Raw genomic sequence first — 20,168 nt, 5'->3', positions numbered from 1 at the left:
AACATTTTATCAAGCTGTATTAAAACTGAACAATGCAATGAATTTTGCTTGACTTCTCACAAGATGCTGGAGGTTTTACTGTGGCACTTATGTGTTCACTCCAACAGTATCAGCGTCTCATCTTTGAAGTCACTGACCTGGCAGTGGCCTCACCCGCCACTGTTTCCCGCTGTGGAATGGTTTACTTGGAGCCTGGGATTGTTGGGCTCAGCCCTCTTACAGAATGCTGGCTGAGACGACTGCCTTCGACCTTGCAGCGGCACATCTCTGTTTTCCAGCACTTGTTCAACACATTCTTGGAGGTATCAGCGAAATAAAAGAGCACATCACCATTGAGAAATTAATGAATGGACAAGAATCACACCTGAGCCATATCTAGCTCTTGCAACACCTCATTTGTGAGTGCTCGACCCTACCCCTTCCAAGGCCTCGATCCTTTTTGTGCGCTCATCTGTACATGAGGCTCTCACCTCTGTGGACTCAAACCTCGTCTGCAGCCTCCTGCACCTCCTGGACTGCTTTATTGCCCCTTTCGTACCAATTCAGGTAAAATTACGACTGTTTTCTTCTTTTTGTTTAACTTATCATAAACACTATTCTTGCATCATGTGATGTGCCTTTGCTCAGACTATAAAGTGTATGCAGTCATTTATAATGAGAGAAAGCTCCCCGCATCTCTCACTAGTCATATACCACCAAGTTAAAATACCTGATCTTACACCTGACTTACATTCACAGGTAAGTCCGAGAACACTGAGGTCATTTTCACAAAACTATACTTCCTCCCTCATCTGACTCACATCTGTTCTCATGCTGAGGCTCCAATCGAAATCGTCACCTCGTCCTTGCTAACCCCTTTCAACTTCACCCATTCTCTTTCAGGGAGAAAGACCTCTGACAAAAGAGCGCTTGGATCGTCTCCGTGAGCTTTTGGAGCCATGGTTCCTCTTCTCTCTGGTGTGGAGCGTCGGTGCGACGGCAGATGGTCCATCTCGTGCAGTCTTCAGTCGCTGGCTTCACAACAAAATTGCTGATTCGAAGGTTGTTTTTCCACGATATCCTTATTTGATTCATGTATCACTTTAAACAATTTCATAAAGCTAATGACGTCATTGTTTCCATTTTCATCCTCACTTTCAATGACACTCCAGATGACAAATGTTGCAGTACCTTGTAATCCGAGGTTTGTTGCTTTTGTTATTTTAAGGGTGTTTATAAAAACAAATTCCACATGTCTTGCTTTTGTATAAAACCATACAGTAATTATCTTTTTGAGTAGTGTCTCGAGTGTGAATGTTATGGAATCTTTTTGTGAATGAATATTTTTGAGTTGTGTCACGAGTGTGCCGTTATAGAATAATCCCCTTTTTGGCTAAAGGAAATCAATGAAGAGCCCATTTTGAGTTACGGTTGATTCCTCACCGAGCTAAACTGTAAATTTTAAATAACCAGCAATTTGATGCACCCAGAAACACGAACACACTATCGATCCTAGTTTTCATAAATATGTATGTATATCTATAACGAGCAGAGCCTACCTGCCGCTTCACTGACAGACTAATTAGTTGTCTTGTTTGCCAAAAATTGCTATATTAGTCACTTTGGTATCACTTTGCAGACTCAAACAACCTCTAACCTCCCCATTCGTCCTGATGTCCCTTCCTGCTAGAAATGTCACACACGATGGCAGGCTTCGACAGGCCCCTACGTTTTGGGGGGGGGGGAAGGATGGGACAAGGGAAGGACAAATGTATCCGTGCGAAGAATGCTTTAATCTCAGCGTTGCCCAGATAAAAAAAGGAAATTGTAATACCCCCTGCCACCACCACCAAGTGGCACAACATGGTACAGTTATTTATTTACTTTTAAACTTTGTTTGAGGCTCGTATAAGAGATAATAACACACGGAACATACAACAAGGGAAGCAGGAGACAGGAGGGGCAGGAGAGGTAAGCACAAAACAGTGGGGAACAGAGACATTAGGAGATCTGTGGAAGGGAGAGGGATGGGGTGGGGTACAAGAGGTATACAAGATGGACATTACAGGGACTTTCAGGAAGGAAAGCAGGGAATTTGAAGGAGGTGGGTTTGGGGTGGATTAGCAGGGGTAGAAAAGATCATGGTTTTGGATGGGGGAAGTTAAGAGATGGTGGTGAACAGCTGTTTTGAAGACCTGTAGGGAGGAGTGGGATTTAAGAGAGTGTAGGAATTTGTTCCTGAGGTGGGAAAAAGAGAAATGAAAGAATGAAGGTGAGCTTTGACTCTTGATTATGGTAGTTTCTCCAGAAGGGGGTTGCTGGCGGACTGAGAGAGAATTTATCCTTGAGAAAAATTTACATGGATAATTTATGCCCACACCCCTGTGTGAGGCCGTGGCCACAGAACCAATGTTATTCTGCACACAAAGTTGTATTTGTATTCCGAGATTGTAGTTTGTAAGTTAAAAGATATGGCCATGCATGAGAACAGAGAGAGAGAGAGAGAGAGAGAGAGAGAGAGAGAGAGAGAGAGAGAGAGAGAGAGAGAGAGAGAGAGAGAGAGAGAGACAGAGAGAGAGAGAGAGAGAGAGAGAGACTTTTGCATACCTTTATTTATACAAGCTTTGAAAAACAGATGCACATAACATTCAAAACAAGTCATAATAAGAAGGTCAAGTACACAGTTAAAATGAAATAATAAGATCATTATGGTTTACTTAACAAAACGTATTCTTGTCACACAATTTCTGCTTAAACAGTTCCAGATTCTTTATATTTTGATGAAAATAAAATTCTGCACGTAGTCTGGCCATGGCGAGGGCATTAAAAACTGTTAAAACATTGTAATCAGCTTCAGAGTTTGCAAGAAGTTTAGCTTTCCTTGTTTTATAAAGTGCTAGTTTCCCATCAGCTATTACAAAATTGGCGAGGGCAGATTGAACAGGATTTTTGGAATTTAACGGCAATCCGAAAATAAAAGTACATAAAGAAAAGGAAATATTCATGTGACAGCACAATTGCGATAGTAAAGTGAAAAGTGGGGTCATTCTTGCACAGTCAACATAGGCGTGATGGAAATAGTTAGAAGCCATCCAAAAGGGGCACGAGACGGACTTTGAAACACTAAAATGGTGTTTTAGAACATCCGAAGGTAAAAATCATTTGTACAATTCTCAAAGAGATATCACCAGTTCATTTTACAATCGGTGGGACATACATGGCAGCCCATTTGTGGGCATGGGGGAGACTCTGGAGGCAGAATCTCCTTCCATCGGGATGCAAACATATTGTTACAAATTCTGGCCCGCCTGGCATGCGACCGATTGCGTAACTCCAATCGCAACCGCGTCGCCCACCGGACGGACAATTCAGTCGTGACCCTCCTGGAATTACCGCCAGGAGCCAGTCACGGGTGGGGGTTTAACCTCACCATGATCGTGCCAATTGCCCACCTGCGCAGGATAGGGTTGCTCGCCAAATTCGACCTACCTAAGTACCTGCGGCGAGGTACGATCGCCCATTAGCCTTAAACTACCCCGGGGCTTTCAACAAGCGCCTCTCGCTTAAACTATCGGTTCTAACAACCAAGATTCCCATCGCCTGTGTTGGTGTGCTCACAATTTCGGGCTCCGCCCTCCAATTTTCCTCCTGTGCCCTCACACGGTTTTATGGCTGGGACGCGTGGCTCCCTTGGCAGGAACTACCCTCTGCAGATTCCCCAACAATGGCACCCCCAGGCACTACACTGCCTCCGAGCCTACCAGCTCCCTAAAAACTGGGGAGTGCCCTCCTCGGCTACTCCCCCTCAATGCCCACCTGGCGTGTTGGCGCCCTGGGTCCCTTTCCGAGGGTCGCTCGTGCCCAGTACACTGCCCCCGTGGCACATGGTGCCCCGGGCCCCCACATCATGCGGGCGCACCCATGCCCACTACGCTATCCCGGCCCCCACTGGACCCTTGGCCTACCGCGGCCGACTAGCCCGGTGCCCGGGGTACCCACTCAGCGATACTCACCGTTCGCAGCCACGCTCCCAGCCCGTCAACAGGGCTCCTGCATCCCTCCAAATGGGTATCAAGCCTACATTCCTACCAAAAGCAAAACGACCTCCATTTTTCAATTTCGCTAACCCACTAACTCACATTACACTGACCCCGGGGTCCCTTGGGCTGGAGTCACTCATCCCCCCAATCACTCATCACACCATGCATTCCACATTCGCTCCATACACTCAGACCCGCTGGCCTCACTCACTCAACATGTTTCCATTCTCTTCAACACACCCATCGCTGATCTCTGCCATCCTGCTCACTACTTCCCCTACCTACCTCGTGCTCCCATGTCGTCCCTTAAACGATAGCACGCTCCTTTTAACACTACGTAGCTAAGCTACATCCCCTCTACACACTCACTGTCTGACTTTGTCTCCAAATAATATTCCTTTCCCATCTACCATCCTAAATATAAACTGAATCCCTCTAACTAATCCATTCCACGGGCTCCATGAGGACTTACCCCTGCCCCATGAAGCCGGTCGAGCTAAGCTAACCCTTCCCCCTAACTAGTGGTATCCTGTGCCCGGCAAAGGGGTCTTCCACTCCTTACCCGGGAATCCTGTTCACCTGAAGCGAGGCTTGCTTTTTTTTTTTTAAATGCGCGTGCACCAGCGCGGCAACTCGCAACCTGCGCACCTTGCCCGTGACATCATGGCAGCTGCTCGCGCAGCTCGTCCCTCCTTGGACGGTACCATCCGGCAGGGATACCCCTCCTGCCAGATTCCAACCCTACGTGCAACCATGATGTCACCCTGCGCATCAAAAACCTAGCCTTGCGTTTCGAGGGGTTCCCCACACGAACACATGTGCTCTGCTCGTCGGAGCTTCACACACATGCCCGCGTGGAGAACCCATCCGGTCTAAATCCGTAATCCAGCCAACCTTTTGTCCGTCGCGGGATCAGCAACATTCACCGCGGGCGTTTCCGGACCGGGCTTCACTCCCGCAAGCGTGCACGTGGCGGCCTCGTGCGTTGCACGGCCAGAATCTCTCGCTCGCCGCTGGGTAAACCCGGCACGGTGCTCAAACTAGCTACGGCCGCTACGCGGCCTTTGTCCCTTATTTGTCGCAGTCGTCGTCGCCATTCGACCCACGCACTCCTGCGTGTCACGACGCTCATACACCACTCCATGACATTCACACCGGGAGACGCGGCTGCGTGCTCCCGCATGCCGACCGTCATCTCCCTTACATACAGCGACCTCACACACGCTCTCCCTCTCACACTCGGTGTTTCACTCACACACACCATATTACTCACATACGCGGTTTCTTCCACACGTGGTGCTTCTTCCACACACGGCGTGCTGGAAAGCACGCATTTCAGCACACTCGCAACCACACACACCACTTTACTTACACAATGCCTTTCATCCACCCCATGCGCGCTTTTCAGCATGCATTTCGCCACACTCGTAAACACACACCTCGACACCACACACGCCGGGACCACACTCGTAACCACACTGGGGATTTGTGCCACCCCAATGGTTTCCGGGGCCTCCATGCCCCCCAAGCTTTCCATGCACCTGTCCACAGCACTCCTCCCCTCGACCTCGCAAAGCACGACCGAACCCACCTGGTCGTGATTCACCTCAAGGGGGCATACTCCCTCCCCTCGTTCCCGAAGGAGGCCATCCAGCTGCTCTTACCGGGTCTCTAACCAGTCCGCCAGCTCCCCCTCATGGTTCTCCACTACCTCTGTGTGTGTGTGTGCGTCTCGAACCCCGTCTTTATCGTGTCGTCTCTCCTCTACCTTTTCTACCTCCCGTGTCTCTGTTAACTCAGTCGCCTCATGCATATTAGTTTCTTCCTGGATCTTCGTCTCTGTTTCCTCCTTTGTTCCATTTAATTCATTCTCAATTCGGTCTATCTCCCGTGTCTCTGGCAATACTTTTAATTCCTGCATCTCCTTTATTATTTCTGCCATCGTCTCGACGTATCTTTTATACGTCTCGGTCACCGCATTTACTTTTTCCCTCTGTGTCACCGTCACTTTCTCTATCACCTGCACGAGTCTCGTCTTATCCTCATCTCTCGTCGTGACCTCGCCCGTTTCCATCGCGGGCCGAACAGCCGTTGCACTCCCTCTCAGCTCGTTCGCCCCAGCACGTGGCGCCGCCATTATGCCCGCCTGCAGGCATCGCCCCACGCACTGCATTTCACCCCGCAGTTTTTCCATTTCTTCTTTCATTCCGTTTTTTATATTATTTGTGTTTGTATCCATCTTTTCGTTCATTTCTCTTCCCATTTGTTGCGCATTTGTTTTCATTTCGTTCATTTGTGCCAGCAGAACCATTAATAGCTGGCCCACGTCAGGTGGACTGTGGCGGTCGCTTCGCCATCATTAGGCGTGGATTCGCCGGGGACCGGGGGAGGACCTTGACGGAGGAGGGGAGGGGGAGTGTCATCCACCGCGGCCGCTGCCGCGCCCATTTCGGGTTCTGGGTTCGGTTGGGGGGGGGGAATTGCTCCTGCACAACAAGCATTTCCTGCTCGGGGTTCTCATCCTGAGCCATGGATTCTACCAATTCCACGTCGATTTCTAAGCTCCCGAACGGCTCCCGTTCGCCTTGAAATGCCATCTTATCCCGTGGAAGAATTTAATTTGAATCGCTCGTAATTTGGGGGGAAAGGGGGGTTGCTCCACTCACCCCTGAACCGATTCCCGTGAATTTCGTTGGAGATGGGGTGGATTCGAATCCCACTTCTGACACTAGTGTTACGAATTCTGGCCCGCCCGGCGTGCGACGGGCCACGTACCTCTAATGGCAGCCGCGTCGCCCACCGGACGGACAATTCAGTCGTGACCCTCCTGGAACTACCGCCAGGAGCCAGTCACGGGTGGCGGTTTAACCTCACCACGATCGTGCCAATTGTCCACCCACGCAGGATAGGGTTGCTCGCCAAATTCGACCTACCTAAGTACCTGCGCGAGTAGTCGACTGGGCGATCGTACCTCGCCGCAGGTCGGCCTCGGACACGAACCGCTTAAGCGGTCCGTTCCGTGCTACAGTGATAACCGAGCGGTGTTATCGCCGACCTCGACGGACCAGATTCTCTTCTTTACCCAGGTGTTCAAAAGTAAATTTATTTTTAAAAGTAAAAAAGTAAAAAAATATTAATTTATTCCGTGATTCAAGATGAAACTTTCAAAAAGGAAAAAGACGACGAACGGGATACATTTCACACAAGGACATTTATTCAAGCAAGCACATATTACACACACACACACACACACACACACACACACACACACACACACACACACACACACACACACACACACACACACACACACAACACAAGCAAGGCAAATCGAAATGAAACACGGATACAGGCAAGAAAGCAATGAAAGCAATACCACCGACTATAATTATTAGCAATGTACAGGCACTTACACAGGTTTACTTGTCAGACACGGCGCCACCCCCACACACACACAAACAAAAGAAAAGACCTCCCTTTAGTGGTCGTCCAGTCTCTCTCCCACGACCGTCAGCGTGGTCGCGCCTGGTTCCGGCCTCCCACGCGGCCGGCGAACCCTCTCCGGCACCCCTCGTCCGGACGCGCAGGTCCACCAGACAGCCGGCACTGCTGCGCCTCCCGTCCGCGTCTCCACCAACAGGCCGCTCGCCGGACCACGAGCCGAGAGAGGGACCGAGAGAGGGAGAGAGAGAGAGAGCGCTGCACCAAGAAGAAGGAGAGGCAGAGAGGGCTTCTGGACCAGAGAGAGAGAGAGAGAGAGAGAGAGAGCGAGCTCGACCCTGGCCACCAAGTGAGAGGAGCACTCGACCCCGACAGAGAGAGTGAGAGCTCGACCCTGGCCACCAAGAGAGAGAAGCACTTGACCCCGACAGAGAGAGAGAGCACTCGACCCCGACAGAGAGAGAGAGAGAGTGAGCCCCGCGCGCGGTCAGCCTTATATAGCGCGGGGCTCCGCTCTTCGCTCCTCCCCGTTTTCGGCTTCACCTCCCTTCGAGAAGGTTCCCGAAAAGGGGCGTTCCCTCACCCCGACTGCCTCACACTGTTCATCCACCAATCGGCGGCGACCTGCCCTCCCCCTTTCCTTCACACCAAGCGCGGGGAAAAATAGGCGGGAAAAAATCCACGCGCCCAAAAGGGAACTCTTTTGTTTCCCTTTTTCGTTCGACTGTTTTCAACGCGGCTTGTTGCTTGCGTGGAGGTTTGCTCAAAATAACGATAGAAAAGAAAAACGGCTATCTCAAAGAGTCGCAGCCTGGTGAATCACACGAATTCCCCCTAAACAACGGTGGGGAACTATCTGCACATGAACTTAGCGTCATAACTGATCTAAGGACCCTTTATGGTGTATTGCGAATTTCCACAGCCGTAACAATATCTTTGTACACATAAGGATGCCGTATGGTAACACAAACGTAGTTCAGGCACTTTTTAGCAACACAAGGAAGTTGAGAGGAAGACAGCATCACAGTTTCTATTAATGCAAGTGATGTTATGCGTAACTGCGGAAAGAAGGGAACATGGATTGCACGGACAGCGCTATTGGCATCCAAATGGAGTCCCAAACTTCTAAAGGTATGCAGAATTTCCTGGATGAGCTGGGAGACAGTTCTTAAAGGGTGCATTCCAACAGTAGTCGCCATGCAACTCGCAGTCACACGAGTTTCTTGTCAAAGAAGAATGTCTACCTTTACATTATTAATTAACAGCATCGTTTGGACTTTATGTAAAGGATTACGCCCTCATTTTATATTCAAACTTGTTATGATCATGATAAAAAGGCAGGATCAAGAAATGTTTACGTATTCAAATGCTTCCTTGCTTTAAGAATGTATTTTTTCAATCTCTTGCAAGAAGGGCTCGAAATGGCAGCAGCTTCCGGGTTCTTAACAATGATTTGTGCTTTTTGGACAAAAGCACGCAAGTTAGGGAAAAAATAATTTCGGTTTACTCGCTTCTTACGAGTAGTTTTTTGTTTAAAAAAATCTGACATATCAGAAATAGAGATTGCAGTATCGACACTACTATCTGGGGGGGGGGGGGGGGAGGGCTCCTCACCAAATGTACTCGACGTCAGAGAGGAGCAACCGTCTGAATCGTAGTCCTCATTTTCCTCAGGGCCTTCACCCATTTTCTCAATCTCCATGGTTGATTCAGGAGAAGGAACCAAAGATGCAGAAAGGACACTCTCAGCAGTTACATCCTTAGATGTGTCATTGACTATAATGATAGCGATGTTGCTGTCTTTAACAGAAGTACTGCAAGGTTGAGGTAGCTCAGAGAGTATGGGGGTGGTAAGTCCCATCTGGAGGAGACTGGTAGTAGTTGTTGGAGGTTGCAAACCAGGGAGGGAGGGGGGTGGAGGCGGAGGAGGAGGAGAAGGGAAAAAAGAAGAAGAAGCAGGAGGAGCAAGGGAAGAAAGAGATGGGGGGGAGGGGTAACATTAACATCATTACATAGCATTTTAGAGGTACCAGGTGACTCAGAAGAGGAACCTTCTGGTGAAACAAAGCATATGGGGCCTGTGTTGTTGGGCGAATCTCCACAACTACCGGTGCAAAGGAGCAACGAACCGCTGAAGCAGCGAGGATTTTTGATCTGGGCTCAGCAGTGCTTTGAGAAGGGGAGAGAATTCTTTTTGTGCTTTCATTTATAGGAGCAGGTGCTTCATGGGAAGCTTCTGCTTCTGAAATGGATGCATTATCTGGGATGGGGAGTTGTTGGGATGAGGAGCCTTCGTTAACAGTTTGATTTGGTATGTCTTTGGGGCACGATCTTTTTACATGGCTGAATTGACCACAACCATAAAACACACAAGGGTTTCTGTATTGGCATATCCCACATAAGTATGTCCCTCAATTTTAAAGGGAACGATTGCCTGGAACCGTGAAACACCTGGTGGCAAGATCATACAAACAATCCGACGAAACGACATGATGTGTTATAACTCGCCATTCTGACTACGAAACGGAATCATTGTTAATGGAGACACAACCGCACCATGTCTTTTCAGTTGAGTGACAATTTGATCGCTTTCAATGAAAGGTGGTAAATTTGAGATCACAACTCTTTCTTTTTTGCGTGGGTACCAGAGGGGAAAAGGGAACATAAATATCGGGATCAAAAAAAAGACCGTGCTCGCCAACTTGAGCAACCATCGAGACTTCAGGAACGAAAAAACAATTTGTTCATACGGGAAACCGCCTGAAAATTTTCAATCCCAATGATCTCACCGACAGCAATAATTAACCTCTCCATGTCGATCTCTGATGGAGGAATGCACACTATCCCATGTTTCCAGGTTAGTGCTTCAAACAAGCAGACCGCGAACTTTGACCTGCCATGACTCTTCAATGGCCGAATGTGATGTATAAAAATAAATCAGCGAACACCATTCAAACTTTAACGGGTCATGAGAAAACGAGAACAATTTAAACAAAAGGAAAAGGTTTAATGAAAAAAGAACGTACCGAATACCGTCGTAGGTGCTCTTCTCTCCCCTTCTCTAATTCCGGAGTGTGGGGGGGCGCAAGAGGAGGGGTAGAGGGGTAGGGAAAGAGCAAAATTGCTTCGCAGCAGGGTAGGGAAGACAAGAGAGCACAAGGGACAACACAGGGTGAACACACACCAACACACCACCATGACACTTCCGCGCAGAACGACTGACCACTCGGGTGCGAGAGAGCGAGAATGTTAAGCTTCATGAACAATACACACACGCTTTGCCGAAATCGGCAATTTTTCAAGAATCAGCAGGTTGGAGTCCAGTGTGATTACCAACTGCAGTATGTACTGAACACAACCCAAAAACCTTGAGTAGCTTTCACCAAAAAACAATGTTACATTTATATAGATGTTTCAAGATATGTACAAACACTAGTCTTTATAAACAGCTGCGTGTGTTGGGTGGAAAAAAAATTGGCTCGGGAATGAAAAAAACACCTTATATACCGAATCCGTCCATCAGAACCATACTCTGTACAGAGCGTTGGTGCTGCCTAAGCAGTCTCCTTGGCTATTGGACACAATCCTGGACAGGTCACCACTCCAACACAGGATACCTAGAGAGTGAAGTGGCCGGTGATGAGCTTTGATGAAGGATATAATTAAATAAGGCCATTAATTATCTTCAAAAGGGGTGTTTTAATTCATCCAAACACCAATCTTCACTCTTGCACTTCCTTGGACTCCCGTTAGTATGTATGCAAAGTTTCAGGCTGCTAGGTTCCAGGGCTTTGGAGTTATGGACAAGACACACACACACACACACACACACACACACACACACACACACACACACACACACACACACACACACACACACACACACACACACACACACTGACATTCATTAGTATTGATATATTTATATATCTACACCAATAAATGTCATTGTCAGTCAGTCAGTCATTCATTGTGTGACAACCAAAAAGCAGGGTTAAGTGATCGGTCCCGTACGTACGTGCGTGCGTGCAGGCATGTCTGCATTTTGTTAATTCCCTTTTCTCTGAAACCATTTGTCGGATTGACACGAAATTTTCACCATGCATGTGGCAACTCTACACATGACAATATGTTTAGAGTGCATACCTCCACCAGAATACAAGTTTTTTAAAATTCTCTCCCTTGAACCGCTGCATCAATTGACGTGAAGCTTCAAAATTATGATCCAGTAGTGACGGGGAATATATGTTTTAAATTTCAACCTGATTGGATGCATCGTCTGGCAGGCAGTTTTGTTTAAGTTTTTTGAATCTGCATTCTTTTTGATTTTTAGCTCAGCTGGACTTTAGTCAGGTGAGTTTACGTGATCAAGCAGTTTCTGTAGGTGAGTGAGTGAGTCAGTCAGTGAGTCAGTCAGGCCGTGAACACTTGTCATTATCGCTTTTTTTTGTAGACCTTGTCAAGGCTCATATGAGAGCTAACACACAACGCACAGCAAGGGGGGCATGAAACAAGAGGGGAGTGGGAAGGACAAAACAGTGGGGGGACAGTCATTAGATCTTTGGAATGGAGAGGGATGGGGCAGGGAACATGGGGAATACAAGATGGACATTACAGGGACTTTCAGGAAGGAAAGCAGGGAATTTTAAGGAAGTGGGTTCGGGGTGGATTAACGGGGGTAGAAAAGATCGAGGATTTGGATGGGGGACGATAAGATGTGGTGGTGAACAACTGTCTTGAATGCCTGGAGGGAAGAATGGGATTGAACAGAGTGAGGGAGTTTATTCCAAAGGCGGGAAAAAAGAGCAATGAAAAAGTGAAGGTGAGCAGTGATTCGTGATTTTGGTAGTTTCACCAGAAGAGGGTTGTTGGCGGACCTTGAGCGCCCTGCGGAAATATGGTAGGGACAATCGCTTGAATCGCCTGATTCAAACACGATTTTGATGAAACTTGGCCACAAACTTCATATCTGATGCCTAACGAAGGTGTATTGACCACATCAAAATCTGCACTCATTAATAGGTCTATGGGGGAAGGGAGGGTGAACCCCCCCCCCCCCAAAAAATAGATTTTTGCTTTCTTCTCCGAAACTACACACACAATTTTGATGAAATTCGACCAAAACCTTGATGAAAAATAATAATAAACAACCCTACTCCTGTAGAACCCCTTAGATTCCGATTTTTTTTAATGGTGTGAACACACTTTGGTACAGCGCTGGTGATGAAAGCTGTGGTCAAGTTTCATTGGAATTGCATGTGTAGTTTCTGAGAAGAAAGTAAATACCTATTTTGGGGGGCAACCCCTCGGCAACTCCTCAAAAAATAACGTATTTCACTTACAATTCCCCTTCTGCACCCACCTTAAGGGTGTGTAACCTGCTAGTGGTGTGTGTATGTATATATATATATATATATATATATATATATATATATATATATATATATATATATATATATATACATATATATATATATATATATATATATATATATATATATATATACTAGCAGGGATACCCGTGCTCTGCACAGGAATCCCGTGGATGACGGCGGGTCTGAAGGAGTATATGTCACAGTTAATTGTAAAATTGTAGAGGCTGCCACCATTATTATTTTTTTTCATCACCACTATAATATTATATTTTCCCCGCCATGTTTTATATGCAGAAGACTCGAGTTCAAAAATGTTAAGATTTATTGCCGCATCAGATAAAAAAACCATCATGCCTCAACAATGTGAGGCTGGTTTCATGTCATCATTTGCGACTTAATTAATTCTCATTCTCTAGCAAATTCCGTTGGTCCCATGTCAATCGGCTGAACTTGAAAAATTAACGTTACGCAATCAGGTGATGACGTCATAATTCGGAAACCGGGAAGTCGGAAGTCATTGTCTTCAATTGACTGTAGCATTATTTTTTCATTCTATTGCAAATGGCGTTGGCCCCATGTCAATCGGCTGAACTTGAAAAATTAACGTTACGCAATCAGGTGATGACGTCATAATTCGGAAACCGGGAAGTCGGAAGTCATTGTCTTCAATTGACTGTAGCATTATTTTTTTCATTCTATTGCAGATGGCGTTGGCCCCATGTCAATCGGCTGAACTTGAAAAATTAACGTTACTGTTGTGTCGTGGTAGGGATGCTTAGCAGGCAGACACGAGCGGAGGAACAGTCGAGCCCGGCTGTGTTGCACAAGCGGGAGCGCGGGCGTACGTTGCCCGCAGCTCTCCTTTATTACGCACTCAGTACACTCACAAGCCGTGGCGACTACGGCATCCACTACAACGCCTCAGGCGGCGCGCACTCCTTATATCCCTGGCAGACACGATGATCACGCCGACCACTCCCCCACCATCATGCCCTGCCCCGCAGGCCTGCAGGCTATACCACACTCCTCCCTCCTAAAACTATGATTATTAAATGATCAGCATCATAATAAGCTTAAACAGCACGAAATACCACGGTATAAAGCAGACAAAGTACAAAAAAGAAGCAGCATAGTATAAAAGCACATCACATCATATAACGTGTCGATGCGAGCGAGTGAAGCTGCAACGGCCAGGTTCCGAAGACGGAGTTGCACAAAGCACCTACCAAACTCTGACCGCGTTACCGATATGAAGCAGCAAGGCGAGAAGCACAGCAGCACTACGCAGCAAAAGCGCCCCCAGGCGGCTCATGCTTACATGGCCTTCGGCGAGGTCGTAGCGACCTCCCGAGCAAACCTCCCCCGGCACCATCAACCGCCTCCGGCCCGCAAGGCGGCATATCTCCCCCAGCCAGACCTGAAGCAGATAAACATTCCGAGGCCGGAAGCCCGCTGTCTGGAAGCCGTGGCGCCAGCGCCAGACCCGATTGACCTTGGGTGGGGGCGCTGAACAGCGCCGCTGGCTGGATGCAACCAATGCCCCATAACAACCCACGCACCACAATCAGTTGAGATGCCAACGCATGTCCAAACGGCCTTGAGTGAAAACAGAGAGCCGCGTCCCAGGCGCCAGGCATGTCTGACCTTGCCGAAACCAGAGGTGGGGGTAACGCTGAACAGCGCACCAGCCCCGGCTCCGAGTCGATCTCCGAGACCCACACGGCAGTTAGACGGTAGCAACTCCATTCAAACCACACTTCAACCACAGGCTCGTCATAAATCAATAAGAATATCGTTGGTACAATCGCAAACTCATTTTCTCGTACAGCGCGTTCTTTCGATAAAATCCCTGCACATGACAAAGCAACCACCTGCGGCCCGGGACAATGGGAGGCCAACCAAACCTCTTTATTCGCCACCATCGCTCCCAAAGCCTCCACCTCATATCGATCATAATGCAAATCCCATCAATCGATCTCAACCAATTCTATTCTCACACAGGCACTGTCGGCATTTATTTCAATACCATTAAACCGCATCACTCGAGCAACGAAAAACAAACACGCAATGAACAGCAGCCCATAAACCACATCACGTGTCCATCTCTTGGTTGTCGTCTCGATGTCGCGAACCGTGACTTTCTTGAACGCGACGGGCTCGCCGCAATTCCCCATTGAAACTGCCCGAACAACACAGGCGCGCATCGCCTCATGAACACAGCCGAAGCGCGAGAGCTCATCGCGAGAGCTGGCACGGCTCCCGTTGCTCCCGAACCGCACATCACCGTTGCAGGCAGCAACGAACGGCCGCTGCCGTTGCATCGATGCAGCTCCCGCCGCCAGAACCTCGCCCTCGGGACTCGAAGGAAGCAACGAAGGAAGCACCGGCACACCTGGAGGTACGAACTGGAGATCCAGCCCGAGGTGCGTCAACCAGTCCCGACCCAAAAGGGCGAGCCCCTCCCAGGGCGGGCCCCTCCCCTCGCACCACAAACACCGAGAGTAGGGCGCTCCAACCCCGGTAGGGCACCGAGACGTCGGCCACCGCACGCGGTGCAATCGCTTCGCTGGTGCACCTGCGCGCTGCGAAGGCAGCACGAGTGGACTCAACTCGACACCCGATCAGTGCCCCGATCACTCCGACCTCCACTGGCACCGGTCCTGTCACCGTCGGACCAATTTAAACCAGGCTCAACATGGGCAACATCAGTGCCCCGGTCATCTCAACCTCCCCTGCCACTGATCTTGTCACCTCCGGACCAATTGAAGGCAGGTTTAACATCGGCAGTATCTCCCGTTCCGGGTCGCTGGGATCTCTGTGCCCAGGCTGCAAAACTCGACCCGGGGCGTGACCGTGCACGCCATGCACCGAACACCATACCGGCAGTAGGTCTTGACCCGGGACGGAAGGATCGCTTCGCACACCGCCATCTATGACTGTTATGATGGGCGATGACTCTCGGCACACACACCGTAGACGTCCCCGAGTGCTCAGACCGCCGTCCGAGTGATTGCATTGCAACGCTCGCCCACGACCCGCGCCGCAGACCGTGCGCGCGGCCGTGCGCGCCTGGCACATCGCGCTGACCTCCGGAACATCTGCTGCGCACCGACCATCGAGACCCCGGACATTCCTCAGAGCTTGCGCGACGTCCAACGCCGCGTCAGAGCCGAAGTGCGTGTCCTCGTTCTTTAGCCGTGGCCTTGCAGAAATCATTCCCCCGATTTGTCGTGCCTCAATAAAACGAACACCGAGCGCGGCCATTGCCCACTCGACGTGGCTGAAGTCGACTCCGACGAAGGCGGGCACGCGTCCGTGTGTCGCGCCCCGACTTCCTGTCATGCCTGAGCTGGCCGCACTGGCGAGCCTCCTGGCTCCGGAGCCTGCGCGCGCGGCGAGCGAACCTGCGACACGCTCTTCGCGATGCGTCCTCCTCCGGAACCGCGAACCACGCGAGATGCGCTGAGTTACTCGCTGCCACTCCGAACCCAGCCAACTGCGCACGCCGATCCGAACATCCTTGTCGAAAACGGGCATAAGTCCGCATTCCACCATCCTCGTCAGCCAACTGTGGTGTCGTGGTAGGGATGCTTAGCAGGCAGACACGAGCGGAGGAACAGTCGAGCCTGGCTGTGTTGCACAAGCGGGAGCGCGGGCGTACGTTGCCCGCAGCTCTCCTTTATTACGCACTCAGTACACTCACAAGCCGTGGCGACTACGGCATCCACTACAACGCCTCAGGCGGCGCGCACTCCTTATATCCCTGGCAGACACGATGGTCACGCCGACCACTCCCCCACCATCATGCCCTGCCCCGCAGGCCCGCAGGCTATACCACAGTTACGAAATCTGGTGATGACGTCATAATTCGGAAACCGCAAGTCGGAAGTAAAATTCTTTTACATCGGGACACTCCCGGGTACATGTTCTGTCAGCATGTGAAGTTTGGTGAGGATCAGTCTCATACTTTTCGCGTGCATAGGTCACAGACAAACACACACACAGACACACAGACAGACACACTTTCAAATATATATATATATATATATATATATATATATATATATATATATATATATATATATATATATATATATATATATATATATATATATATATATATATATATATATGCAATCGTTCCTGGACAGAGATAATATGGTAATGCCCTTGTGCCTACAGGTGCACCTGCCATTTCCGAGTGAGGGTCTGGTGTATGATTATCGGCTGGATGATGGGGGAATCGGAAACCTGCAGGATGATGATGCACTTACAGTTGAGGGAGAGAGGCCGGTGAGCATTTCTGCTTGGTGTCTGTTGGCTTCGAGTCAAGGGCCTGCATTGCGTGGACTTGCCAAACATGTCGTAGCTCCTTCGTGAAATTGGTTTGTGGCCTGAGCCATGAAAACTTTTTTTCTCATTGAGACTTCCAATTTCTCTTTGCTCATGGGGCCTGAGTGTGCACCCATGTTTAAATCTGCTTTTTACCAGGTGAGGTGGATGAGCTGGATGAGTGGCACATCGGTGATAAGCATTTCCAAGGACACACCATTCGCGGACATCATTATTCCAACAGCAGATACAATTCGCTCATCTCATCTCCTCCATATGCTACTTTCCATCGGAACTCCTGTACGTTACCTTGGTTACGCTCTGGTCAACTATCTTTCTTTTGTTGCAGTTTATGGCATCATTCTGTTATGCATGACAAATTTTGTTCCTGAATGCTTTAATTTGGGTACAGTGGTGTTCTCGTGCTGAGGACATTGATCTGATCTCCCATTGATTACAGGTGATCAAATCTGTCTGAAGGCAGTAGTATTAAGCACCTGGATTCGAAATTTCTTCAAACTGAAGAATGTCAGGCGAATTACTGTATCACCATTGGACTGTCGACAAACTTCCTGTTTGCTCACAAATAACCATTATTATTATTTATTTATTTATTTTATTGTATGGTTTGAGGCTCTTGGAGTGCCATAACACATAAAGGATCAGGACATAACACAACAAAACTAGAACAGTACTTAGTAGAGTGCATACCTCCACCAGACTGAACAGTTTACGTTTTGTAATCTACTGATATGGCAGAACTGGATGCAGACCTAAAAAAAAAAAAATGTAATGAGCTTGTTCTTGTCACCTAATCAACTCATCCCGCAAGTTTCGTCCGAATTGGTTCACAAGGTTTTGAGATATCATGTTATATATCGTTTTTGGCCCTTTCTCTAAATGATGAAGAATTGCTTTTAAAAGTAAAAAAATTCGGATCCGGATCCAGATCTTCACCAAAAACTAACCAATTAATCCTTGTCACACACCCATCTCGTCTACCAAGTTTCAGCCGAATCTGTCTATAACAAACAGACAGACAAACAGTGATGAAAACAACTACAAAGGAGGGGGGCAGCACTCCAACAGCAGGATTGAGAGAAAATATATAGGGAGATTTGGAGAAATAAGGGACAGCCATACAAACTGTTAATCATAGAAGTGGAAGGAAAAACAAGAAAACCGGAAAGGCATGCGCCTGGGGTGGGTAACGGGGCTAGAAAAGATCATGGTTGTGGATGGGGACAACCTGAGATGGTAGTAGTTGGTTCCACTGTTGGAGAGAAAAAGAGGAACGAATGAGTGGAGGTGAGCAGTGAGTATGAATTTTGGAAGTTTCACCAGAAGATGGTTACTGACAGACCATGTGCACCTTCCAGAAAGCAGGGGGAACAGAGCACAAAATGGGCAGAGGATGGATGCAAGACCTGATAGGAGGTGGCTGAAGGCAGAGAGACCACTGACCTGTCTTTGATGCGAAAGTGATAGGTCCAAAGTGATAGTTATCAGGGAAATGGCAACCTGCTTCCTCAACTTGCTACGTGTGATCTCAGTCTACACTGTAGTTTGGTTTTTAATGGCAACAGTGCAACTTGGAATGGACATTAAGTTGCAATCTATGAAAAGACAGCACTACCCTAAATACCTTGAACTGAAGATAATGATTTTTTTTGTTTGTTTTATCAATACAGTACTATTTTACCTCCACCATCTGTGATGGACGGAGGTTATATTTTCACCCCTGTCTGTTTGTCTGTTTGTTTGTTACTTGCGAAGTCGAAGATTCACAAGCATATTGGTCGGTGTGGTCTGTGAGTCTGTCTGTTTGTTTGTCTGCATGCCAATCACCTACAGGTCACAATTTTAAACCGATCTTCACGAAACTTCACCAAAAGGTAGAGTGGTCATAAGCAAGAAGCCGATTGATTTTGAGGTCAAAAGGTCAACATAGGCCAAAGATCAACAACTCAGGGCTATTTCTAAAATCCTCAATTTTCGTCCGATTGACTTGAAATTTGAACAGGATTTGCATATTTCGTCATTGAATTCAACCACCAATTATTTTTTAAGGTCTGCATGACGTCTTTCTTGTTTGTGTGTAGAATCCCAAGACGGATTCGGATGAAATTTGGTGGGCAGGTTGGGTGTGTGATAAGGACGAATTGATTCGATTTTTGTGAAGATTCAAATCCAAATTCGGATCTTTTTTTTAAGTTGTGGATGGATTTGGACGACACTTGGTGGACAAGTTGGGTGTGTGACAAGAACAAAATGATTCGGATTTGGTGAAGATCTAAATGTGGATCCGACGCGATAATTTAAAAAATTCTTTCAAGTGATTCTTCACCATTGAGAGATGGAGTGAAAAACGATATATAGTGCAATATTTCAAAAAGTTGTGCACATGTTATGACAAAGCAAGGTGGAAGAGTTGGTTAGGTGACAAGATTAAGCTGATTCAATTTTGGTTCAGGTCCGAATCCAGATCCGTCCTATTAGTGGGATACAATATGTAAACTAATCAGCCTGGCGGAGGTATGCGTTCCACTGAGTGCCCTTCTCGTTGGTTTTGTTTTCATTGTTTTGGCATTAACTTAGTTAGCCAGCAGGAGAGCAGTTTAACAGGTGGTGGTAACAAAAATGGGGGAAAAGGTTATTTTATGGAGGGAATATTGATTATGAATCAAGGACATGCAGGCTATAAACAATGGTGACATCAACACTGCCTTGACAGACAATGCATATCAAATACACCTTACTCTTGTACCAGGTGCTGTGTGTTGGACCCACTGGGACAGGGAAGACTCTCATAATCTCAAACAAGCTGCTGAGGAACATGCCTGGGAATTTTGTTTCTCACTTTATTATCTTCTCAGCCAGAACCACAGCCAACCAGACGCAAGATCTCATTGATCGGAAATTAGACAAGAGGTGCGTGCATGCCTGCATACGTGTGTGTGTGTGTGTGTGTGTGTGTGTGTGTGTGTGTGTGTGTGTGTGT

General features: G+C 48.0%; 1 protein-coding gene across 4 annotated transcripts in view; it reads left to right on the top strand.

Moving 5' to 3' along the window:
• The window catches only part of DNAH1 (dynein axonemal heavy chain 1), a 157,140-nt gene that overhangs the window by 75,991 nt on the left and 60,981 nt on the right, over nt 1-20,168 (top strand). For all 4 annotated transcript variants that reach the window (XM_085861167.1, XM_085861166.1, XM_085861165.1 and 1 more), the window contains exons 39-44: nt 108-302; nt 427-546; nt 883-1,041; nt 17,018-17,128; nt 17,327-17,467; nt 19,938-20,098. In XM_085861167.1, coding sequence (XP_085717293.1) covers nt 108-302; nt 427-546; nt 883-1,041; nt 17,018-17,128; nt 17,327-17,467; nt 19,938-20,098 — 887 coding nt within the window. The remainder of the gene's footprint in view (nt 1-107; nt 303-426; nt 547-882; nt 1,042-17,017; nt 17,129-17,326; nt 17,468-19,937; nt 20,099-20,168) is intronic.

The sequence above is a fragment of the Eptatretus burgeri genome, chromosome 17 (genome assembly GCF_056783735.1).
Source record: "Eptatretus burgeri isolate ZD-2024b chromosome 17, Ebu_testis_v1, whole genome shotgun sequence".
NCBI classification, from domain to species: Eukaryota; Metazoa; Chordata; class Myxini; order Myxiniformes; family Myxinidae; genus Eptatretus; species Eptatretus burgeri.
The sequence above is the reverse complement of the archived record's forward strand: the minus strand, read 5'-3'. Positions and strand labels throughout refer to the sequence as shown.